This window comes from Thermobia domestica, chromosome 16 (genome assembly GCF_964235325.1).
Source record: "Thermobia domestica chromosome 16, izTheDome1.hap1.1, whole genome shotgun sequence".
NCBI lineage: Eukaryota > Metazoa > Arthropoda > Insecta > Zygentoma > Lepismatidae > Thermobia > Thermobia domestica.
The window spans coordinates 1,858,384-1,885,798 of record NC_137469.1 but is presented as its reverse complement, the minus strand read 5'-3'; the positions used below and the strand labels follow the sequence as shown (position 1 = coordinate 1,885,798).

Sequence of the window (27,415 nt, the reverse complement as noted above, 5' to 3'; positions counted from 1 at the left end):
AATCATATTTTGGGGAAAATTTGGTTCAAATCAGTTAAAAATTTTGTAAATTACAGTTTTAAAGAAAATTTTAAAGGGACGATATTTTGAAATTTTTCATGCAATTATTTTGGCATCCAAATCTCAAACAAAATATTGCCAAATTATGTTTTAATTTTTGCCAAGTTGGAGTGTGTCAGCATTCGAAATTAAATAAAATATAGTGCTTAAAATTAAATTAGTTACAGTGCTTAAAATTAAATATTATTTCTCAGATATTGATATACAATTTTATTGCTTCTGTCTGTAAATTGGGGATTATTCTGAAGTAAAATGCTCATCGATTAGTCTTTTATTTGATCTGTTCTGATTCGAAATGGGACTGGGGTATATTGGTCTTTAACGAGGTAGACCAACAAGTTTGCCTTTTTGTCAACTTTAAATCAATAATGTAACGTTCACCGATTAAAAAAAAAAAAAAAGCACATTACGACCAGAAAGGCAAGCAAACAGTGATGGTAGTTGTCGCAATTAGTGCTCTCAATCGGGTCAGTTCGGGTCGACTTTTGGTTGGACACCCTCGAGTAACGGGTCGGGTCAGGTCAGCCTAACTCGGGTCACGGGTCGGGTAGCGTTAGACCAACTCAGTTCACCGGTCGAGTCGGGTCACCCGAGATAGTTTGACCCGACCCGACTGGTGAACTGAGTTGGTCTAACGATACCAGACTCGTGACCCGAGTTAGGCTGACCTGACCCGACCCGTTACTGAGGGTGTCCAACAATAAGCTGACCCGAACTGACCCGTTTGAAAATACTAGTCGCAATGTACACGAAGAAAATTAGAGAATTTGAAACCGAAATTAAAGTTAAAACGCCACCATCTTCACTAGTTTTGTAAGAAGCATTTGAAAATATATTTCTAAGCGTTTTTTTTTTTTTTTTTAAGGTTTCTCAGGAAAAGAAGTGCCACTTAAAGCAACACATTGATGGTGCTGGACATCTTGCCAAATCTAAAGCGAAGAAACAACAGAAACAGACACAGTTAACTCAGCCTTCTGGATCTGGATCTGAATCTGGAACTGCGAACACATTTAATGCGGATCTTGCTAGAGCCCTTGTCGCTGCCAACATCCCATGGAACACACTTCAAAATGAAACATTCCGACAGTTTTTACAGAAGTGGTGCCAGCAATCGATACCGTGTGAGTCAACACTCAGGAAAACGTGTTTGGATTCTGAATACAACAATACACTTGATACAATCAGAAAGGATATTGGCGATTCCAGCATTTGGGTAGGCGTCGATGAGACTACTGATGCATGCAATAAATACATAGTGAATGTTGTTGTAGGAAAACTTGATGAAGATGGACCTTCAACTCCTCACTTGTTAAGTAGCAAGGAAATTAAGAAAGTGAGTGCCCAGACAATTGCTTACACCGTGAACAAAAGTTTGCAACTTCTGTATCCTAGTGGTGTGGATGATTCTAAAATTCTTCTTCTTTGCACAGATGCAGCTTCTTACATGATTGCTGCGTTTAAGAACCTAAAACCTTTCTACCCCAACCTCATCCATGTTACCTGTGTAGCACATGCTTTTCATAGAATTTCTGAAACAATCAGGAACGAATTTCCTCAAGTCAATGCCCTCATTTCTAACATGAAAAAAACTTTTTGCAAAGCCCCATCGAGAATCGCTGTCTTTAAAGAAAAACTGCCTGGCATTTCTCTTCCTCCACAACCTGTCCTAACGCGCTGGGGAACATGGCTTGAAGCAGCTTTGTATTACGCAGAGAACTTGGACGCTATTGCTGGTGTTGTTGGCGAACTTCCTGGTGTGGAAAACATTGCAAGTGTTTCAGTTTTGAAGGAACTTTTCAAAGATCCCATTCTCAAAAGAGATCTTGTATATATCAAGTCAAATTTTTCATTCTTACCTACGACGATCACTAAGTTGGAAGCTACGGGAAAGCCACTTAGTGAACAGGTGTCAGTAGTTAACGAAGCCGAAAAGAAAATCCAAAGTGCTACGGGGAAAGTTGGGGAAAAAGTGCAGTGTAAGTGGGAAAGTGTAGTGAAGAAGAATGAGGGATTTCTTGTGTTGGCTCGTATAGGGAAAGTTTTGATGGGAGAGGATGAAACCATCCCCGACGAAGTGGAAATGAAAAATGTATCGAAATTTAAGTATGCTCCTGTAACATCTGTCTCAGTGGAAAGATCGTTTTCGGCAGCAAAGATGATCCTTACAGACAAAAGAGAGAGATTGACAGTCGAAAACTTTGAGAAACTGTTGGTAATTTACTGTTTCCAAAATTACGAATGAGCAAGTTGTGTACTGAATGAATCACCTGATTCACTGAAAACAAAAGATGTTAATAAAAAGGGGTATGTAATAATTTATACTATTATTTTTAGAGCCTATTTTTAATTTTTAGCGCCTATTTTCCTATTTTTAGTACCTATTTTAGGCGCCTAAAATTAAACTTTTTGGTGCCTAAAATTCCGAAGTCTACAAATAACATACATTCCTCCTATTTAAAATTTTGAAGTAACCCCCAGTGTCCCATGATACGTGGCCCTGTGGAAAAAAAACAGTACTTTCCATTGAATGCGCCTTATGACGTTTTCCTATCTCACTCCTCGTTTCATCTTTCTATCTGCAGCCGTTTATGATTTATAAGCACTAGACGTTTCATCAGAAACACCCTGTATATATTGTAACAACAATAGCATACGAAATAAATATCAAATATATGAATCGATGATTGCTAAGTCCATTTTGTATATTTTGAGATATTACAGAGAAATTATTTAAATCTCTTCAATCATCATTTTCCGAATTCAACCTATAATTAATTCGTTTCGTTTACAATACTGTTAAACCTTCGACTCCAGTTTTGTCTATACAGAAAGTTGCGTATAACCCTAGAGAATCGGAAAATGTGCATATATAATAATAATAATAATAATAATAATAATAATAATAATAATAATAATAATAATAATAATAAGTTCTCTTCTAGATAATGCTTAACCATGTCACTCATAAAGTTACACTATGTGATCAAAAGTATCCGGACACCTGGCTGAAAATGACTTACAAGTTCGTGGCGCCCTCCATCGGTACTGCTGGCATTCATATGGTATTGGCCCACCCTTAGCCTTGATGACAGCTTCCACTCTCGCACACATACTTTCAATCAGCTGCTGGGTGGTTTGTTGGGGAATGGCAGCCCCTTCTTCACGGAGTGCTGGAGTGATGAGAGGTATCGACGTAGGTCGGTGACACCTGGCACGAAGTCGGCGTTCCAAAACACCTCAAAGGTGTTCTATAGGATTCAAGTCAGGACTCTGCGCAGGCCAGTCAATTACAGGGATGTTTTTAAAACACACGCTGACAGATGACGTTCACCGGGCATTCGCCATACCCACACCCTGCCATCGGATGGCCACATTGTGTACCGTGATTCGTCACTCCACATAACGTTTTTCCACTGTTCAATCGTCCAATGTTTACGCTCCTTACACCAAGCGAGGTATTTACCTGCGTGATGTGTGGCTTATGAGCAGAGGCTCGATCATGAAATCCAAGTTTTCTCACCTCACGCCTAACTGTCATAGTACTTGCAGTGGATCCTGATGCAGTTTGGAATTCCTGTGTGATGGTCTGGATAGATGTCTGCCTATTACACTTTACGACCCTCTTCAACTGTCGGTGGTCTCTGTCAGTCAACAGACGAGGTCGGCCTGTACGCTTTTGTGCTCTACGTGTTTCTTCACGTTTCCACTTCACTATCACATCAGACAGAGTGGACCTAGGGATGTTTAGGATAGTGGAAATCTCGCGTACAGACTTCTGACACAAGTGACACCCAATCACCTGACCACGTTCGAAGTCCGTGAGTTCCGCGGAGGGCCCCATTCTGCTTTCTCACGATGTCTAATGACTACTGAGGTCGCTGATAATTAGTACCTGGCAGTAGGTGGCAGCACAATGCACCAAATATGAAAAACGTGTTTTTGGGGGTGTCCGGATACTTTTGATCACATAATGTATATCTCCTTCACCTAACAATTCTACCGATAGTGGCGCCATTCATCTATCGAGAAATGGGTATGAAATATTTTAATGGGTAATAACTATCTTGCAATACATTATTCTACCTGTGTAGTGAAAGCATAATTACACAGTTCTTGCTTGGTTGTTTGGATTGAAGTTCAGCGTGCTTTCCAGCACCGAGGCTATATGAGACATGTGCGTTCAAATTTCAAGGATCTTTCACCAGGAATCGAAGCCGGGACCTCTCACACGGACCCGAACGCTACCCACTAGACCAGGAGAGAGAACTACCCATTCCCTGCTTTTCTATTCCTTATTCTCAATCTATTACTCTACTCCACCTCTTTATTTGGTGTGGAAGACCTGTGTTCGATTCCCGGTGGGAGCTCATGTTCACGTTAAGCTGTAGGTCCATGTCTCATATAACCTAGCTACTCAAAGGGACGTTAAACTGAAAAACAAAAATCATGACCCAACTCTTTATTTCCGGTTTGCCACAACCTTTTATGAACTATGGGGAAAGAAATAAGCACTTTACCTCTGTCCTGCTGGCTTTGCTGGTCCTGTCTAGTTACTATAAGGTGAGGAGGCTTGAACCTGTCTTTGGACAGAACACGCACACATCACGAACCACGAATACCCCAGTATACATGAAGGGATATGTTAGATCAACCGTTTTCAACTGGGTGATCTGTGACGTCACTTTTGACTGCTTCCATTCTCAGCAAGCCGATCGGAGAGAACAGGCAGCAAATCTGGGGTCCATAAAAGGTAATGGTAGGAGGTAAACAAGAACATCAAACGCTACTTGTGGGTCCATGCCTATTCGTACACTACCATCCATTCCCCTACCTTATCATTTTCCCATGTTTGCTCCCGTATTATGCTTCCACGATCGATGACAAGAGTCACTGAGTTACTTGTTACTGCACAACTACCGTCTGTTTCGTGCAAATTTGATATTTTTCACTTCTGTCTTTCCTGAGATATGTGATGGTGAAAATACACGATTTTCGAAAATTCGCATGTTTAAAAATTTCAAAAAAATTAAGTATATAGTTCTCAGATCTGAAACTTGTTGAGAACGTTGTCTGTTATCTAGTCTCTATGTAGACAAAGAATTGAAGGTAAGTCTCATTTATTTCGTTTCAAAATGTACATTCCAAAATTGCAGTTTCTAGGTTTCCAACCTCAATGTTCAGAGCTTCTTTCCTCGACGTTCTGAAGGATGTCTCAATGTTCACAGAACATAGAATATTGTCCATTCCATTATCTTTCATATGGTTTTCGTTTGAACTCATTGTCTTTAAAACCTAAGAAGCTACAGTCTTTAACGGAATGCACTAAAACGTTCAAAATGTATTCAGGCGCCTATACAAAATGGCCGCTACCACAAAACCTGCGCGGCTAAAAAAATAAATGAATACTCGTTTTCAACTTTCTAAATGTGGTACAAACTTAGGTAAAAAATTAATAAAAAACTAAATTTTGTCAGCAACCATCATTGGTCGATTTCATTTGGATTGCCCCTTACTTGGGACACGACACTTGTCAGGATCATTCATGCTTCGGTCTAGTTCTCAGACCTGATCTCACCTGGACAGCTCCTCCGATAAGATAGATCTGGTTACCGGACAGAAATATCAGCTTTATACAATTTCTGAAGAATTTTGTATTAGATTAAACATGTCCATTAATCGAATATTCCGCTGTTCGACTCCAGATATGAAGTCTTAGTCAAAGTACAGAGTCTTGAATATTTTAAATACAATTTCATGTTTGTGTCTTGGCATACTAGAAAATAGTAGAGAGGTTTCGAGGGCAGAATATACAGAAAGGATTTAACAAAACACTGCTTTGGCTCAGCGCCATCTCATATTCTCCAGTTTTATAGGCTCGCTCAATGAAACTGACGATTTCTCTTAACAAAAACATGTTGGTTTATTTTACATTGATTGACACGCGTGTGTTCTCTGATAAACCCTGTAGTAGAGGCCTCGATGGCTCAGTGGTAGAGCGTAGGGAAGGCCGGAACCGGTGGTACCGGTTTTCGGTTTTGAACGGATCCGGTTCTAAAAGATCCGGAACCGGGTTTTCGGATCCAGTTCTGAACCGAGTTTTCGAATCCAGGTCTGGAACCGGTTCCTAAGATCCGGTTCCAAAACTGTTTTTTTATCCAGGTCTGGAACCGGTTCTGGAAACCAGGTCTCCAAGAACCGGTTCCTCGGCGAACCGGTTCCGTCGGAACCGGAACTTTGTGGCCATTCCTAGTAGAGCGTTCATCTCAGGTACATGGGGTCCCTAGTTCGATCCCAGCTCGCGCCAAGTGAACTTTGTGGTGGACAAACACCGTGTGCGTGGGTTTTCTCGGGGTTCTCCCGTTTCCTCCCACTTTCTTCATTCCACCATTTCATTCATTACTCATCACCACCGTCTCCTTTAGCCTAACCGGCATAACCGTGGGACGTAAAACTCAAAGATTTCATTTCATTTTTTTCAAATTTTGACAGAGTTTATTGTCTGTACATTCCTTGTCTGTGATTGTAATGTTTGTCATTGTGGTAAATTACTCAATGTAAACAAGCTAATCCTATGTTTCTTTCTGGATTCTGAATGCTTAACGTATACAACAAATATGGAATTTGTTCATATTACGTGAACTGCACCTTTACTGGAATGAGTAAAGTTTTTTCCTTTTTTATTTGTCAGTCGGGTGCAGCGGATGAAGACAATCACGCCTCCTCCACCTCGACTTCTGCCTGTGAAATCCGGTCACTCAGATCAGAGTGAATGGACGGTCGAACGACATAGATGCGACCTAAGACTTGGAAGAATTCTTCAACACACCAATCAGTTCTGCCGTGAGACTTCCCTACATGGACTCAACTTCGTAGGCAATGAAAGACTTCACTGGACGGAAAGGTAAGAAGTTCGCAATATAATCATTTCATTTCAAACTTAAGTTAACGTTTCCATTGTTTAATTATAAACAATGTTATTCTATAAATAAATGTAACACCAACTGTACACAGGAGTCAAACATTGTCTCGATTTAATGTTCTAACAAATGAAGTAAATCCATTTTGTAAAATCCCATTCGAAAATAGAAATATACTTTTAACGTGGAACAGCAATGTTCCACTAACAATGCAATTTCACATTATAATATATGTAGACAATAAACAATAAGGCTATTCCAAATAAAAGCTTATTCTATGTCTTGACTCAACATTTTCTCAATTGGCTTTCGGAGCCAACTTTCCACCCTTCCCTATCCTGGGACAGACTTTTCATTTCATTGTAATTTTTCTTCCCTGTATCTTGTATTATTTGGTCTGTATATTTCAATCACTGTTTTCTTCTGGGTATTTTTTTTTCTGGCATTTCCTCTATAGCTAATAGCATGATTCCTCCATGTCGCGTAACATGCCCAATCATTCTTCCCTTTCTTTTAGATCCGCCATTCCCACCATGGAGCGTATCATCCACTGAAGGGAGAAGAATTTGATTTTTAGGTGGTAATTAGAAAATTTATAAAATAAAAAAGCATACTGAAAATCATACAAAAAGGAATAAATAATTTTTATATTGTTACTTGCATTTATATTTCTTTTTTTGAATGAAAAGATCCAATATATTTCAACCATTTTTTTTTTGTAGGCCTTATATCTGGAGAACTACATATAGTGTAGTTAAAGCAAACTATCACTGAACTCAGTATGATGTGCTAATTCCGTAAAAAACACGAAAACTCGATTTAGATGCCTTCAAAAATTTTGTGGCCCCTGAGCCAAAAATGTATCAAAAGATTCAATATATTTCAATAAAAAAAATCTTGTAGGCCTTATATCTGGAGAACTGTATATAATGTAGCCAAACCCAAACTATCACTGAACTCAGTATAATGTGCTTTTTCCGTAAAAATACGAAAACTCGATTTAGAGACCGTTCAAAAATTTTGTGGTCCCTGATATAAAAATTAATTCTTGGCCAAGATCGTAATCTTTTGATACATTTTTTGGATCATTCCAAAAATTCTTGTACTGTTATTACTTGTAATGTTAAAACTATTGTTCTAGTATATCTAAGATATTTTAATTCATCTTGTTTTGTATGTAATTATTCAATTCTAACTGACTTATTTAAATTGTTTCATTTTTGTTAAGAGATGGCAATTCAATATAACTTGTCAGCTGTAAAGGAAGAAGAAGTCTAGTAGAATCTTGAAACTAGAGTAGTTGTCTGTGTGTGTGTGTGTGCAGCTTATAGCTATAGGACCATAGTGTAGTTGATGTGCATTTTATTTTAACTATGGAATTGTAAGAAATATTTATAGTATTATTAAACCGAACTATTGTAGAACGAACCAGCGCTTGTGCTATACAGTCTATCAACAATTAGTATTAGAAGTTAGATCTAATATTTATAGACATATACAAAAACGTATAATTATATATTACTATATTGAAATGAGTAATGTTTACAGTGAATAATCTCGAGATGTGGGGAAAACTGTAGAAATCCATAAATTCAACATTCGGCTTTAAACAAACGCATACACAAGTGTAAACTTACAATAACGTAAAATAGTCTATAGTGAAATACACACTAACAAGGCAATCCACAACTTTCATAAAATATATCGTTACGTGATATTTTCAGTACTTACCAGCATCTTCATCAGGAATAGGAAATTTAGGGAATTTAACATTGTAACGAAGCGAAGTGTCTGATGAAGATACTGGTAGGTACCGAAACTATCACATAACTATATCTTTTGTAAGAGTTGTGGAGTGCCTTGTCAGTGGATATTTCATTTATATTTATATAACATCATATACAAATACATAAGATGAACATGAAATACAGTCACGTCCAGTGGCGGCTCCAGAGTTCTATAAGAAGGAACTGTCATTGATAGTAGTAGCGATACGAACTCCTCGCAATATCCAGCCCTTTTCTGCTTTGATTTTTTTTTTCTTTTTCACTTTGAATTTATTCTTAAAATTCTGATGTGAGGCACAAACATCAGGAAAATGTCAACGAATTTGATATTTCGTAACTATATATCCCGTATATGTCTTACAAACAGAATTATTGAACTTAATTTTAAAATCTTTACTCAGCAAAAAGAATTCAAACTATTCAAGAAATGGAAAACAATTGATATTATCAACATTGTTCAGTCGATTTCTTCAATTTGAACTTTTCCTTTGATTCTGTGAAAAGTATTCGATTACATACTACTTCTTAGAGAAGCCAGAAAGAGATAAACCAGAGCATGTGGACAAAAAGTAATATTTGAAATTGTAACTTACTTACTGCCAAATCTCTCATGGACAGCAGAGTTGTAGATTCAATATTAAATTAACTAAAATCTATGTTCGATTGTTTTGCGTTCGAATGCAAAAATAAATGTCAATAATAGTCATTTTTATTTATTTTATTTTATTTATTTTTTTTATTTTTTTATTTTATTTATTTATTTATTTATTTATTTATTTTTTGTATTTGGAAAAGCACGTGACTGTGTGACTAGAGACGCCACCGATCAAGTCTAAAACACAACAAACTATCTCATAAATTTAAATCAGAGAAAAAAGATGCTTTAAAACTGTAATCAAAACTTTGTAAATCAACAAAGCTTATTGTTCGATTAAGGGTCATTCCATGTCAAATCACCTAATTTTAAAACATGACTGTGTTTCAATATATCAGATTCTCTTCAATTTTTTTTCGTATATAAATACCAACGAAATTATGTTAAATTATTTTTTTTCGATTTTTTTGGATGAGAAATTGGCCGGGGAGAAATTTTTGAAAAATTTGAATTTGGCGCCAATTTCACTTTCTGGCACTAAGTATCATGGAACTAAAATTACCATAACTGTCTTATTTTTCAAGTTATTGGACTCATCCAGGTATTAAATGAAAGCTTAATTTTTGCTCTTTCAATAGATCCTAAGAAACCTTGGAAAATGTTACAGTGTTAAATATTAATTGGCATTCAAAGCAAATTTTAGAGTCTTTTACAAATTGTGCCATTGCTCAAAAGTTACAACTATGAAACTTTCGAAATTTTTTTTATAGAATCATCTTAGCACATATATAATATGGTTTAAAAAAATAAAAAAGGGTGCTTTGGTATTTTTGTAATTATTATTTTTTGTATTTTACATGTACGGAAGTAAGTTTTGTTAAAAATTGTGTCTTGCTCGTAAGTTACAACTATAAAACTTTCAAAATTTTTTTATAGAATCATCTTAGCACATACATAATATGGTTAAAAAATAAAAAAGGGTGCTTTTGATATTTTTGTAATTTTTTGTTCTTTGTTTTACATGTACCGAAATATACAGTAATTATTATTTTAATTATTATTTTTGTGCTTGTAATTATTATTTTTTGTATTTTACATGTACGGAAGTAAGTTTTGTTACAAATTGTGTCATTGCTCATAAGTTACAACTATGAAAGTTTTGAAGCTTCGTTTTGTAGAATCATTTTAGCACATACATGATGTGGTTAAAAAATAAAAGGGGTGCTTTGGTATTTTTCCAATTATTATTAGCATTTTAAATGTACAGAAATATACAGTTTTATTGTAGTTAACAGATTATATCTTTCCTCTAAAGTAGTGATGGCCAATTACGGACTTTTTCCTTTCCGGATTCCGGAAAGTAAAATCGGAATAATTTCGGAATTCGGAAAATTCTGTTTTCGGAAAAAATCCGGATTTTTCCCTATTAGCGAAATTTCCGATTCCGGAAAATTTTGGCCACTCTACTCTGAAGTGACAACTGTCACACTTTAAAACCTTTTCAAATAATCATCTTAGTAAATATTAGGTATGCTTAAAAATAAAACTGGTGTAATGTGTAGTTCTGGTATTACCATAATATTATATTTTTGTACTTTAACTATGACTTCCTTTTTTTCCCAATTGTGCCATTATTTACAAGTATCAAACTTTTGTAACTTTTTATAGGATTAGTTTGCATTTAATTAGGCCTTTTTTGTAATAATTTTGTGGTTTTGTGAATGAAAAATATAGGCTTAGCAATGTAAAGGGTTGAGTGATTATTACAAAATCCATCAACAAAAATAAGAAATAATAGACTAATTAATGTACGTAGATGAAAACAATAAACATGCATACTGGTAATACTTCTCAGAATTACGTAGATTTACATACAAAATGTGGTCCTATATTTCAGAGCTCATTGCTTTCACTGATGAAATGATATATTTTTTTTATATTTTGCTTTCAATTGCGTAAGTCCGGGCTGATTGGCTTGTAAGAGATGGAACAGGAACTTCCCAGATGATATTTTCAAAAGGTACCCAACAAGTCTTCGTTTTCTGGCCAGTAAAATATAGAAGGCCCAGAGCGATTCATGAATTGCACTCTGACGTAAAAAAATAATAATTACAAAAATACCAAAAGCACCCTTTTTATTTTTTAACCATATCATGTAAATGCTACTTACTTGTAAGATGATTCTTTAAAAAAAGTTTCAAAAGTTTCATAATTAAAACTTACGAGCAACGGTAATTTGTAGCAAAACTTATTTCCGTACATGTAAAATACAATAATAATAACAAATTTTTGAATAACTTGAAAAATAAGACAGTTATGGTAATTTTAGTTCCATGATGCTGAGTGCGGAAAGTGAAATTGGCGCCAAATTAATATTTTTCAAAAATTTCTCCCCGGCCCATTTCTCATCCAAAAAATCGGAAAAATTTAATTTAGCATAAATTCGTTGGTATTTATATTATGAATAAATTTTGAAGAGAATCTGAGACATTGAAGCACATTGCTCTAGGTGATTTGACATGGAATGACCCTTAATCATCACCATCATCATAGGTATTTTGCATTATTGGCAGGTCACTTGTTGCAGCTGAGAAGCTTCCATGCTCCACGGTCTTCCGCTAACGTCTTCGTCTTCATGTATGATTTCTTTGTTTTGATATCATCCATCAATTGTAGTCTCCTTCACCCTCTCCTTCTCTTTCCTGCCACCATACCCTCTAGCACATCTCTCATGATACAGTTCCTTCTTAGTCAATGACCCAATTAGTTTCTCTGCTTCTTCTTAATAACATCTAAAAGTGTTCTTTTCTCCTTCGATCATTTCTAACACCCTCTCATTCGTTTTCTGCTCGACCTAGCTAATTCTATCCATTCTTCTTCACACTCACATTTCGAAAGTTTCCTTCTGTTTTTAATCATTTTTGCGTAATGTCCATGTTTCTGACCCATACAGCATAATACTCTACACTAAGCTTTGTGAATCTTTCCCTCATCTCTTTATGCAAGGTGCACAAAAATATCCATGTACCAGATCATACCAGATTACATATATTGTTATTTTATGTTCTATGGTGAAACATGCTTCTAACAGTCAGGCCTACACCTTCAATAATGACACAATACTACTTGTAAATGTATGATATTTGCAGAATAACTTTAAACTGAGTCTAAGTTTTTATCTATTTTAGAATATTCTGGATCGTCATGTTTATATGTGCTCTGTCCGTGTGTGTGATCCTGATAAAACGTGTGTGGGACAAATGGTGCGATTCCCCAGTCATCGTAGCCTTTGAAGCCAGTTCGAGGCCAGTCTGGGATATCCCGTTCCCTGCCGTCACTCTTTGTAATCTCAACAAGGTTAAACTGGAGTTTTATAATCAATACATCAAGTGAGTTTACAATTATTTATCGAATTAATCATTCAAGGAAGCTTCTAATCACTATAATCATTTACCTAACGGATATTTCAAGTAAATTTCAAATCAGTATACCAAATAACATTTCAATCATTTATCTAATCATTGCATCAAGTAATTTTGCACAGATTACTTTAACACAGATACATTGTGTTATATTTTGTTATGATTAACTAAACTCACCTACCATATACCCTGGGAATCCTTATTGGATTGTGATATTCCTGAAATGATTTCTGCAACCAGTCCTGTTGTCTTCGACAGCCAGACACTAACAAAGAGCTCAGCCTTCACAAATCTTTTTACATTTTATTCAACTTCGTCATTTTTCAACAGAGGTCTGAGTTTTTTGTAGTGTTTAGCTGTGGAACTATATATGATCAGCAGGGCCGGATTTAGGGGGGGGGCACGTGCACCTCCCCTTCGTTGTAAATAAACACTATCTAAAATGAGAAGCTAGCAGTGAAAATAGCAACGCTTTCCGAAACTTTCTGCCATCATGTTTCCTTTTGGGGCTTAAAAGAAAGCAGAGCTTTGCAAAAGCAATAGTTTAAGTCGATTTTCAGAAGGTTGAAACAAAAAGGATTCACCAACCAAAATAATATAATATCTGTCAAGTATGGAAGGTAACAGAAGCCAGGAGGAAAGAAGAACATTTTTTCCTGCATAACACTTACTACCCTCTTTAAAATACTTCCTCCCGTTCTATGCATCAGCGTTGTCAGGGGTAAAGAATATTGTCACATGTCACTTTGAAGAGTTTCAATGTGATTGGTTATTTTAGTAGTTATTGGTGCACCCCCCCCCTCTCAGACAATTCTGAATCCGGCCCTGATGGTCAGCACAGTGTCTGTGACGAAGAGGGACTGGGTTCTATTTCCAGTGAAAGCTCTTGCGGTTCGAATTTCACTTTAAACTAAGATCTTTTATTTGAGCTCTCTCATTAGTAACACCTAACTATATTTTATTCGAGTAAAAGTATCTTCACTCAAGAGACTTTCTCGTTACTAATAGCTGTAATTTATTTGACGAAAAAGTCTCTTTTGAAATTAACAAATGTATTTTATTTGAAGTAAAAGAAACTCTTTATATTAACAGTTGTATTTTATGATGGGAAGTCGAAATGTAAAGGGACGTTTGCAATTTCTCGCACTATGGTTTGGTGCAACACTTCTATGCAACGTGTCAGTCTTATTCCCGCTTTAGTTGTTGGAATGCAGCAGACCGTTAAACATGGCAGCTCCATTGTTGATCTGCACCAAGGAGGAAATTATTCGTTGAATGCAAGCACAGTATGGTGACAGCTGTTGATCGCAAAGCAAGATCTACGAATGGATAGAGCATTTCAAACAAGGAAAAATTTCTTTATGTGATGAGGAAAGATCGGGCAGGCCATCGATGTCAACGACTGAGGACAATTTGAAAGTCGTTGAGGGTATGGTGATAGAAAACAGACGAATCACAGTGGACGAAATCACCAATACTTTACATATCAGTCATGGTTCAGCATATTCCATCTTACACGACAGACAGCGCTAGGGGAAGAAGATTTGCAACCGATGTAGAAGCCATTGATTCGGTGCAAAATTGATTCGGGTGCAACCGAAAATATTTTTTTTCGACGTATTCAAAAAACTTGTGAAACGTTGTGAAAAGTACGTTGAAGTGCAGGGAGATTATGTAGAAAAATAATATATGTTTCAGTTCTTTTATCATTAGAATAAGTGTACCTTTTCTCAGAAGTTCCTTTACTTTTTCACTTCTCGTCGTATTTGAAGTAGAAGTCGCTTTTGGAACTAACAACTATTTCATTTAAAATAACGTTCTTTCTTCACATAAATAATGTTTTTGTTTGAAGTCTTTCTTCACATCTTCACGTGAGACTATCTTCAATCAAATAAGTGTTTCACTTGAACTAAATATTTCTGTTGATACTAATATGCTAACTGTATTCTTTACTTGTCAGTGACACAACTCTCTGGGGTAATATGCTTCGAAGCATGTGCCCTCTTAACACAGGAGACAATGGAACAAATAGTGTGAATTTTACGGTTGAAAATTATCATAACTTCTTGATAGCGGTGAGTGTGAACAACATTAAATAATAAATATATTAATTATAAGTTAAAATTATTTGCAGTGTATTAAAACAGACATTTTCTCCACACAGATCTTCAGATATATATATAAAAGCAGAATGTATCTTTACAATAATCGCTCCAAAAGGAGAACTCGATTTTCCTGTACGACCATATATACATCCTAATTTGATTCCGAAAGAAACATGATAAAAGTCATTGATTCCCTATTGTGTTATTTACAAGCTTAAAATATCAGATCAGTCCATAATGCATTTAAGTTTTCTATTATAAAATTGAAAACATTTCAGAAAGAGAGAGAGAGAGAGAGAGAGAGAGAGAAATACACAATTATGTTTTCATAGTGAAATTGCATATCATTTTCTGGCACCAGATTCAGTAATATTCTCTGTAAGCTATGGTTTTCTTTATTTACTGAGTAATTAATAATTATTACTATTTCTGGTGCTAGAATCAGCGACCAGCCAAATACAATACTTCATCAAACTTAGAATTTTGTACATTCGAGTATACAGATCTAAAAAATGTTTTGCAATTCCGGATCAACCAAAAATTACTAATTGAGCTTTTATTGATTTAAATTTACATACATGAAAATGTCACTAACATAATATTTTTTGTTAATTTTCTTGAGTTTCTTCTCCTGTTTTAGTTTCATAGTATTCTACCTAAAGTAGACATATTACACATGGTAATATACGGTAATATACATCATTCCTTGGTTTGTCCTATTGTTACTAGCTTTCAATAAAATTGTTTGGAACTAAGAGCTGAGCAATTATACATTTTCAAGGTTTTCTACTAGTGTTTGGTCATGCAACAGTACAACTATTTTTAATAAGAAATGATTTCAAAGTATTGTTCATTGTTCATATCTACAAACATACGCCTTTTTCCCTTTTACTGAATCCTCTTTCGTATTTGCCCAAATTTTTAGAGAATGAATTTTGGTCATATAGTTCTGCACTAGATGCATACTCTAATTTTGCTCTTAACCAAAACGTAATATAAAAAATATATATAAGTCAATATTCCTAAAATTATCATATGGAGTAAAAGAAAGCCTAAAAGTTCTATAGTATCTTCAGATATTATATTTGCATTCTCATCAAACAAAAGTTTTCATCAAACGTTAATCCTAATTCTTTTATTTTTATTTTTTTTATTTATTTACAGTGAAATCTGTTTATGTTGGCCACCATCGGTTCCATTGAAGTGACCAACTTACAGAAAATAATTGTGATTGGTGTATTTTTAGAATTGGATTTCTAGTATTACTTGATTGTAAAATACGTATTTATTTTATTCTTTTCGGGCACATATGCACATTTTAATTTTGTAGTTAACTACCTCTTGTTAATAAGCTATAAGTGCTTCACTCGGAGCAAAAGATGTTTTGAGAAAATCTTTATCTCATAACCTCCGCTACCTTTCGACAAGCCGTCAGGTGCCAATAGTTGGTAATTGAGATGGTTAGCTTTAACCTTGAGAATTTTCCGGAATTACTAAAGTTCCCCACTGATGAAAGGAGCCGATATAGCTAATGGTTTTACCAAAACAGACAGGGTAAACAAATACGTACGACCGTTTCCTCAATTCAAGTACGTGCTTTTTCTTATTCACATCTTCCTTCACCACCCCTTTATCAGGGTAGTGTTCTGGCCATTGACCTCCAAGAACAAATCGTGGAAATCATGCTTCTTTGTCTCCAGTCACAAATACAGAACATCTGTCTCTCATATGAGAATACGAAAGATTTAAGAACAACAAAATGGTCTTTTGCGTATTCAAGATACGCAGGTAAATTTATCATTATCACAGGGAAAACATTGCTTCAATGCGGCCAACTTCCAAGATAGACAGGTGGCCAACTTACAGAGTAATAAGTAACGAATGCCTTATGGGAAAATGCAGGTTCAAGACAAACCAGGTCAAGATGAGCAGGTGGCCAACTTACAGAGGTGGCCAAGTTGACAGGTTTTACCGTAATTGCATTGCAAAAGTTGGTGTAGATGTGTCTCCTGTTATGTGTACGTAAGCTTTTGCTTAATTTCAACGTGTCTTACTTGTCCTGCAGAACATGGCGGGAGTTAATTCAGTTTAAGTGTGGCTTGCTGCTTACTAATATTAGTCTAATCAAACAAGATTTTAATCTAATCAAATTTGGGTGACTTTCGTTTGATTAGCTCTTTTTGAGCCACGTCCAAGATTTGTATATTGTAGTTCCATATATCTATCTATTATATTGTTATTTCCTTACTGACTTTATTAAAAATCTATAAAACAAAACATAAAGATATTAACAATAGCTATGGTAATTCCTATGGACAGACATTTTCATTGTTGCACCAGTGGGAGTACGTACTACTTTTCACCTTGGACAGTAGGTGGTTAAGTATCACGAACCTGATAATTGTATCACCAAAATGATATAATGAAAACCTGTCTTGGCTATAAGAAATATCTTAATTTTTAAAAAATCATAAAAATATATCAGTGTTTATTCTACAAACAAACAGACGCTATTTTATTTTTATTTATATACTAGCATCAATTACCCTCTTCGATGAGTTAAAATAAGAAAAATTAGTAATAGGTTCCGTTAGTCAGTAACTTTTTATTATTTTTTAAGCGCTCTCTGATATCGGTCATTTTCGATCATTTATATATATCACCCCCTTTCCTTTCTCCAAGTTGCGGGACTGAATTCAGATTTAAACGGCATCGAAAGTATCACTGTTCATCTCAGTAACCACAAAAATTATGTATTCGATACTAATATTCGTAATTTTCAATCATTTTTATATATCTCTCCCCAAGTTACACCGTCAAAGTTAAACGATAAAAACCACCCCAGGCCCTAGCCTCATCTATGTTGAAAACTTGCTGGAGATCGGTCGGGTGGTTCAAGAGCAATTAAGTCACAAACATAGTCACTTTCATTTTTATTTATATAAATTAATAAGATTTTTTCTTTTTTAAAAAAAATAAGACTTTATATACAGAATTCTAGGAAAGAAAATTACGTTAGGTACATTCTATAGTTATGTATTTCAATTAACAGGGCTTAAAATTTTGTCTCGTTCATACATTACTTGCCTGCCTCTTTTACGCTTGAATATGTCAATTGACTACTATTAGTTATTATCCCATATAATCATTTATTTATTTATTTATTTATTCGGATCCCTAAAGAAGCATTTCATTGTACTTTATCTTATTGATTCTACAAATCATTATTCAATGTGGAAAATAAATTTTCTGAGTCGAATTTCTCTCTCTGATATTCCTACATCGTGTGATCAAAAAATACGATGAACGCTTTTTTTTTTAATTTTTTAAGCAGCAATGACTAGTGCTACAATCATTTAATGTAATTTGTCCGATAGCCTGATCCGTTGAGACAGGCAGCGTCAAGTTGGAACATGTTCTGACTTGTCAGTCAGCGTCCAGAGCCACTAGAATGAGGTTGTGTTTACTGTGTCTGTCGCGCATCATGGATTTCGAACAACGCGTGAACATTACGTTCTGTTTCAAGTTGCAAAACAGTGCCAAAGAAACTCATGAAATGTTGAAATTAGTGTATGGCAATAATGCTGTAACTCTGAAGACTGTTTAGAAGTGGTATGACCGATTTTAAAGCGGAAATGAGTTGGTAGAAGACGAGCAGCGTTCAGGACATCCATTAACCTCAACAACAGAAGAAAACGTGCAAAAAGTGGTAAAAAATTGTTCGTTCAAATAGGCAAATAACTATTCTAGAGCTCCCCCCCAAAACCCTTATGGATCCATACAATGCATTTTAACCACCGATTTGAAAATGAGAAGAGTGAATGTGAAGTTCGTTCCCCGCTTTTGACTAACGAACAGGAAATTTTGACCGAAAAAGTATTCCTGTCTGTCCACAGCCTCCGTACTCTCCAGATATAACATTACGCGACTTCTGGCTCTTCCCAAAAATTAAAACCATGCTTAAAGAAAACGTTTGGACACCATTTCTGACACTGAGAAGACCACAACAAAGCAGCTGAATGGTCTTCTAAAAGAAGCCTTCCAGAAATACTTCCAGTCATGGATTCAACGTTGGGATAAGAGCATTGCTAACCAAGGACAGTACTTTGAAGGAGATTAAATCAAATTCCATGTAAGCTTATTGCTTTGTTTCTAATAAAATATTCACCGTGGTTTTTGATCACACCTAGTATTTTCGTGTTTTCTCTTCTTGCTCGACCCTGACAACGAGACATTCAAGGCTTGAAAGCTAGGTGTCCGTAAGTTGTGCCTTCAGTTTTTTTCTCTTTCAGTTCTAAAGTACCTTTTATTGCAATGTAAGAACTTTTTTATTTCGATTTCTATTCAAAAGGATTATTGTAGTAATTTTCTTACAGGCAAGCTATTCATGTGAAGAACTTCTCCTAAAATGTACGTGGCGAGACAAAGTATATTCATGTACGAATTTATTTCATCAAGTGGTAACGGATCAAGGAGTGTGTTGTGCTTTTAACACATTCCCTCCAAATATCCTTTTCAAGGAAACGTAAGTATAAGTTTCATATATCCTCTTCAGTGTCACTTGTGGAGCAGAATTGTTTTGTTTTGTAAATTTTATATTTTCGTTACTCTTTCGTTTCATACATTCAAAGAGTAAAAGAGATTACTTTTTTTTTTTTTTTTTTTTTTTTTGCACAGAGGAGTGAAAAACATATGTGCCATATAGGACACACTGAAACTCTACCAATAAAAAGTTAGAAACGATATTCTGATAGTGGTCTGTCCCCTTGTCTCCCCACTCCTTACGCCTATGTGTATTACACAGTTACTACATCTATGCAATACAACAACAATATCCAATACCTAAAACACGGTCACATGTTCACAAAACCCAAGTGAAAAGATTGAAAACATGAGATATCTCTAGATTATGAATAATCATCTTTTGTAACGGTTAGTTTTAATAGTGTCACATACGACACATGATAAAACGAAAGGTCCCCATTTTCCACCACACAATAGAAGAGCAAAATAATCAACTGCGTATTTATGCCTAAGGCTTTAACAAAATAAATTAACAGGTATTACAAAAAAAATAACTGACTAATGAAAAAGAAGTAGAATACTTACGTAATCGTGTCATCTTTCGGTTTCTGTGATATTTTCTTCCCTCCAAAAATACTACCTAGGACCAACGGAAAGCGTTCTTTAATTGTCAAGCTTCTATGAAATGCAGTGCCTACTCCTGCGACAAGGAAAAGAAGCAAAACACGCGTGTCGTATGTGCCATATTGTCTCTCTGTTAGGACGAATAATGCCAATTTCGTGTCGTATAGGACACTTGGCGTCCGAAGAGGATATGAAGTTTTGCAGGCAGTTAAACTGATATGTAATTATGTCGTTTAGGCTAAATTAAACCATAAAAATTTTGAACACCGCTCGATTGCCCTAAGTCTGGGAAATATATTACTCCAGATCAGTAGGAACCCTATATTATATGCATGTCTCCTATTTCTTGTAGTTCATTCAAGTGTACATACAGAACGCAAGGGTATCAAATGAAGATTTGGATATGCGTCAATTAATATGTTTTTATTGTCTAGGTCATTTATTTGTTCTCCAGCGATATGATCCCTCTAGTAATCCAAAAATATGCACGTAAATGTGTAAGTGAAATAATTCAATAAATAAAGCAGCAATTTTTATGGTCCTTAAAATAGAACACATTTTTAAAAATTCAGCTAATAATCTTTCTAAAATTAACACGAATATTTTAATGCACTTCAAATAAATCTTACTGCATAAATAAATTGTTTGTTTATATGGATCAATATGCCAGATGGAATCAAAAATGTCTTCCTCTGATTACAGGTGCATTAGTATTTGAATTATTTTCAGCAAAATTGGTGCGAATAAATAATAAATATATAATTAACATGTAAGGATCCGTTACAAATTCTTTCATTTTGCTTCTCTCTTTCCTTGTTATTTGTTTGCTCTATTTGTTTAGTGACCGTGTTATATATCTGTACCATATCTTGGTTATTCTTGATAATTACATTGTTATTTATGCTTACTTTTATTTGTTTAATAGTTCTATTAGTCAATGTGTTATCATTTCGGCACTTTTGATGTGTAAAGCAATTGGCATGATTAATATGAGTTTTCGTGACAGATGTGTTTTTTTTTCTCTGATATATAATATAAATGATTGCACTGTTACGGACAAGGATCTTATAAAATAGAGGATCTGCCCTTACAAAAAATCTTGAAGCCATACGTCACAGTTTCGCCACCCCTACTCTGCCCACTCCGCCCAATAGGATCGCAATGTTTTGAGCCAACAATCATGGCGGAAACGAAAGTAGCCAATCAAACGATGGCAGAAACGAGAGTAGCCAATCAGACGTGCCGATGCTCGGTTGTTTTTTGGCTTCATCGATTTAATAGGATGAAGATACATATGGGTAGATCCTCAATTTATAACATCCTTGGTTACGGATTCTAACTTTGTTTTAGAGGTCGCGAGGAGGATGGCGTACATGTGAACTGGAGTGTTTGTTGTGTGTGATTGGTTTTTAGTTCTTTTACATGTTTTTTATATATATACAGTGGTGCCCATCCCCCTTATGTCCATGACGCAACCCCCCAATTGTCTATCCGTAGGTGTTCTTCCATGAAAAAAAAAAATCTTTTCAATTAATTTTTACACCTCCTCAAACATATTTATATAGATTTTTACCCCCTCCCAAATATTTCAATGACGCAGTTTGCGTCATAGCCCCCCTTTGTGGGCACTTCTGATATATATATACCAATTCGTCAGAACAAAAGCTTACGTACATAAATTCGATTCCTGTGCAGCAACTAAGCAACTATCAAAAGCATAATGAAAAATGTCTAAAGTGCAAATAACATATAAAAATAATACATCTTGAATAACAAATGACAATCATTGGAAATAATATTTAAACTAATTATTCAAAAATTTATTATCAATTCTATTTAATATTACTTTCATATTTGCTAACACTTCAGGCAATACGACATTTTGTTTGTGCCAATACTTAATGTAATTTATATAAATAATGTAATAATTCATTTCTAAACTCAATACAAGTTTCTGGACTGCTTAATGCAAATAGTGGCGGACTATCATACTTTATTACAAAATGATGACAGAGAGATTATAATGAAAAATAATGATACAACACTACCAACTTATAATTAAGTATAATTTTTAGAATTATGACCATTCCCGACATATAATTATTATAATACAAATCAATTACATTTATAAAACCATTATGTACATAATATTATTAAATCCTCATAGTACAAAAGACGTACGTCTGGTAATGCTGTTCACACTAATAAATGTGATGATGAAATGAGATTAACTTTCTTCTAGTTTTAAAGTTAACGTCGGAACGAAACTAAAAAAGAAAATGATGGGATAGTGGTTGAAGTTGAAATTTTAATATAATTATTGATAATTGTCATATATAACTTAACTTATATTAATTGCACTTGAACTTATATTGTTTGTTTATAGGAGTACAAATGTATAACCGTAGCTACGGAAGTGATTCCGGAATCCTCATGGATTTCGTTGTTTCCTTCATCCTTCTGGGTTCTATCCAACATCGATGTAGTAGGAATTATGTCGATTCACTTTTCGTAGACTAATATACATGATGCTTAACTGTTTTATTATATTAAACTGATTGACATTCAGATTGATCATTCAGATTGACGGTAGATCATTCAGATTGACACGAAACGCACTTATATGTTAGATAACAATATTCTGCTATGAAGTTATATTATAAACTACCAGAATACATGTTCTTCGCACGGGGAGAATACGTTTCATTTTAGACATAAAGAGCTGAATTTGGATTTAAACGGCATCAGAAGTGTCACTGGTCGTCTCAGCGATCCTAAAAACTATGGATTCGACAGGAATATCGGTAATTTTTTATCATTGTATATCAGCCAAGTTGAGGGGCTGAATTTGGATTTAAACAGCAATGCAAGTGTCACTGTTCAACTCAGCGACCCCGAAAATTATGGGTTCGGCACTAATATCGCTCATATTCGATCATTTTTAAATATCTCCCCGCCCTTAAGTTGCACCGTCAAAATGAAACGACAAAAACATCCTATGTCAGAACCTCATCTATGTTGAAAATTTGATCGAGATCGGTCGTGTGGTTCAAGAGTTATTAAGTCACAGACGTAGTCATTTTCATTTTTATTTATTTTTAAATACCTCCCGTCCCCCTTCCCTAAGTTACACCGTCAAAGGGAAATGATAAAAAAAACTTCACAGGCTAGATTAAGTCAAATCATAGTCAATTTCATTTTTTTATATATAGATATGAGTTGACATATTGAATTTATATATATATATATATATATATATATATATATATATATATATATATATATATATATATATATATATATATATATATACATTCAATATGTGAACTCATATCTATATCTATGTATCTATCTATCTATCTATCTACATCTATACATATATATAATTTAATGGTACTGAAACTAAGGATGAATTGTTGTTGATTTAGGATGCTTCGTGAGGAAGCAAGGTCTCCTAATTTATACTCTGCTGTCGTGGCTATTATATTATATGAAGGAAGATAAACAAATATTATACAAACTGATGTTATAAGTAATCATATGTCTATATGCATTATCCAGATGTTACCCGCATAGTCCTCGTCTGACGAAGAGAGATAAGAAACCAAGTTAATATCAAGATGTTGCTATTACTGACTTATTTATTACTAATAACGCCTATTCATAATTCTTGATATCCAGTTTATTCTCGTCTCTCCTGTATGAATTCCTGCCTGTTGAGCAATGAATTTGCTTTCGAAGTCCAAGTGCCGTTCATCTTCTACATTACTCACCTGCCACACGTATTAGCATTACCAGTGCACTGCCACCAACATCTGAATATGGATCCATGTTGCTCACTCATATGATTTGGGGTAGAAGCCGATAATTATTGTATTGTATTGATAAGAAGCCGATAAGCCGATAATATTATAATGGATGAGAAGAATTGATTGAATCAAAAGGTACAAGGTGACACCGTGGAAATCGATGATCATATATATCCAAATCAAACCGTGAATTCTCACCAGATAGAACACTGTATCACTAAGCTGTTGTAAGTTTTAAGCTTCTTGTGACTTTACACAGTCGTTTCCAAACGGAAAGCCCCAACACAATATGTCCCAAATAAGCACCCCGAGGGAGAGGATATCAACAGAACCATTTCTTTTACCAATGTAAGTGACAAACTTCTACATGAGGGGAAACTATTTCACAGCACCAGAGCAAAGACTTTCCTAAGGCTAGGCACAAGTCGTGATTCCCAGATTGCGCGGATAAAAAATATTATTTCTTGCCATGTGATGCAGTTTTTACTTACTTAGTTTACGATCATCATTAATTTAATAATAATAATAATAATAATAATAATAATAATAATAATAATAATAATAATAATAATAATAATAATAATAATAATAATAATAATAATAATAAAAAGAACTTCTTTCTACTTTTTCCTATGTGATGAAATATTAAGCGAAAGCACTTACAATGAACTGTTTTAGTCTTTCGATTATGTTTTTACTATTTTCTATGTTTTACTATGGTATACTTGTAAGTATATAAATTTTGCCATACCTGTAGGTTGCGGAAGACAATGCTGATGTCAATATTAGTTAGAATCAATTACACCATACTTCGGGCGTGTAATTTTTCTATCCTTTCTAAACGTAATTTGTGTATACACAGCTCTGATATCACATTTTTCAGCAAACAACTTTATAATAAATGTTAAAATATGAACTAAAAAAACTGCTGTAATATTTAAGCGACTTAGAGCATGGCTGCGTAGTGGAACTGTGAAATGCCGCATAGTCGCTCCGTACAATAGCCGCTTGTGAGGATTATGATGTGTCAATGATCCATTGGTGCTGCACACAATAGGAGGCAGAGGTTCCCACAACAAACATGCTCCGCGACGCACAAGAGAACGCCTAGACCGAATGATCGTTTAGGTCGCCCTGACAGGATGACGACCGACTCTTACTTCCTCCATGTGATTGCAATAAAAAGTGCGATTGTTAGAGTGAAGTATACGCTACTGTGTTCCTCTCCCACGATTACCTTTACACTCGTTCACCGTCGAGAACGGCTTCGCTAGTTTCGCGGCAGGCTGCAATAGAGAGATGGTATTTGTTGATAAGGGTCACGTGAGCAAGAAAATCTAGTGTAGGCCTATATTTGCACTTGTCATATAGAACTCTTTCTAGGGATGCGCACGAGACGAGTCGAAACAGAATTTTCCTGACAAAATTCGAGTCGAGACACAGCTCTTCCAATAGAGAAATATACATTTTTTTCGAGTCGAGACATCACTTTCACAGCACATTTTCGAGACGAGACAGTCTCAAATCTTGTCTCATGCGCATCCCTAACTCTTTCTGATATGAAGGGCAAGATGCAGATCTAGCTCACCTGAATGGTTGATTTTGAGTTTAGCGTCCCTTTCAGCAGCGAGGCTATATGACGCGTGGACTCGCAGCTTTAACGTGGAATCTTAATTACATGAGCTCTCACCGGGAGTCTAACCTAGGTCTCCCACTCTGAAGGTTCATAAGCTAACGATAGCCACGAGAGATTTCACACCTCACTCGCCTCTGGTGTTCGATCAGTAAGTATAACTACTGTATCGTACATTCGTTGCGCCATCAATCCTTTCTCCCTGCCTTATCTTGACTCTTTTTATACTTGATCTTTCATCAGGATAATGTGCCTTCGCACAACACAAAGGAAACCTTGCATGTTCTAATCAATATTGTCCTCTACTCTGCCCTGCTGGATCTACGGTCCTAATTGAGACCACTATGCGACATGTTGAAACGGCACCTGGCAACCAGCCGAACTCCGAAACTGCCAGCGTGCTACGTGATGGTCTAGCCTAAGCGTAGGATATCATTTCACAGACACATTCAATATCTGTAACCCTATTTGATTAAACAGATGCTTTTGTGGCCGTTCGGGCGTACTATTGAAATATAGCATCTTATATAGCATATTCGGGGCCACATTCTATTATCACCTTCTTCTTGTGTACCTACTTCGAGGCGTATCCCTAAATTTCTATACGGTATTCTTAAATGCGTTTCCACTAGAATAAATAAATGTAGTTTTAATTATAACCTGATTCTCAAATCAATCACTAACAATACTTTGTGGGATTATTTGCTGTGTTCGTTACTCGCACTCTCCCGCCCATAATCGTGAGTTCATTGTAATAACTTCTTACTGTATGCAATTAAATTTATTGAACATAAATTGTTTTACATTATCACTAAATTGATGTAATATTTTGTTGTTTGCAGTGAGTTTCGCTGGTCGAAGTCCCGTGCTAATATGACTGATGCCTGGTGGAATCCTGAAGACGGATACTCCAAACGAGCTGACAGTGATCCCACAGAGTTTCCATTCAGGACAAAGGGAACAGGGCGGAAAAAGGGTCTTAGCCTTGTACTAAATGTCGGTAGAGAATATATTTCTCCATGTAATGAAAACAAGGAAGTAGGGTTTAAAGTAAGTAAATTAATTAACTTTTACAATTTATGTATAGTAGTTGAGTATAATACATTTTTTTATCATTTACTTAATTACTTAGAAATTATATTTTTAATAAAGACGTTATTACGAAATCAAATTTATGGACCGTACTTATATCCAGCGATGTTATTCAGTCTGATAACCCGAACTTGTTAAAATTTCAAATTTCTCAGCTTCCGGAACCGATTGTTAAAAGTGTCTGTTCACTTCTAGACACAGTACTTACTAAAATAATAATAATAATAATAATAATAATAATAATAATAATAATAATAATAATAATAATAATAATAATAATAATAATAATAATAATAATTATTATTATTATTATTATTATTATTATTATTATTATTATTATTATTATTATTATTATTATTATTATTATTATTATCTAGTACTACGAGCTCCTTCGTGGCTAAACGGTTAGCGTACGCGCCTTTGGCACGGAAGACCCGGTTCGATTCCCGGCGGAAGCTGATGTGGTTCGATTCCACGTTAATCAGTAGGTCCACGTCTCATAGCCTCGCTGCTGAACGGGACGTAAAACTCAAAATCAGTCAATCAATCAATCTCTAGTACTACTTTTGATAATCAATATACCAAAATATCAATATAAAGCTGCTTTGTGACTTAATCCTAGTTACTATTTACTAACAGTGGCGCAACCAACTATGAGTTCGGAGGGCCCAAGTCACCTCCAAAACTAACGTAGCTTATCATACAGCAGCGTTGCAGACAAATTTTGGTGAAATTTCCCGAAAAAAATATTATTGCTTGGTAGTTTTGTCCCCTCCCGAAATAAAATACTAATTGCGACACTGATTACTAGTATCATTGGAATAAATAATATAATCATGTATTAATG

General features: G+C 35.1%; 1 protein-coding gene across 1 annotated transcript in view; it reads left to right on the top strand.

The window, feature by feature from the left end:
• Positions 1-27,415, top strand: part of LOC145672396 (pickpocket protein 28-like) — a 74,444-nt gene that overhangs the window by 28,605 nt on the left and 18,424 nt on the right. The window contains exons 2-6 of the mRNA XM_081741551.1: positions 6,749-6,961; positions 12,548-12,748; positions 14,742-14,856; positions 19,263-19,411; positions 26,319-26,526. Of these exons, the coding sequence (XP_081597677.1) occupies positions 6,762-6,961; positions 12,548-12,748; positions 14,742-14,856; positions 19,263-19,411; positions 26,319-26,526 (873 nt within the window). The 5' untranslated portion in view covers positions 6,749-6,761. The remainder of the gene's footprint in view (positions 1-6,748; positions 6,962-12,547; positions 12,749-14,741; positions 14,857-19,262; positions 19,412-26,318; positions 26,527-27,415) is intronic.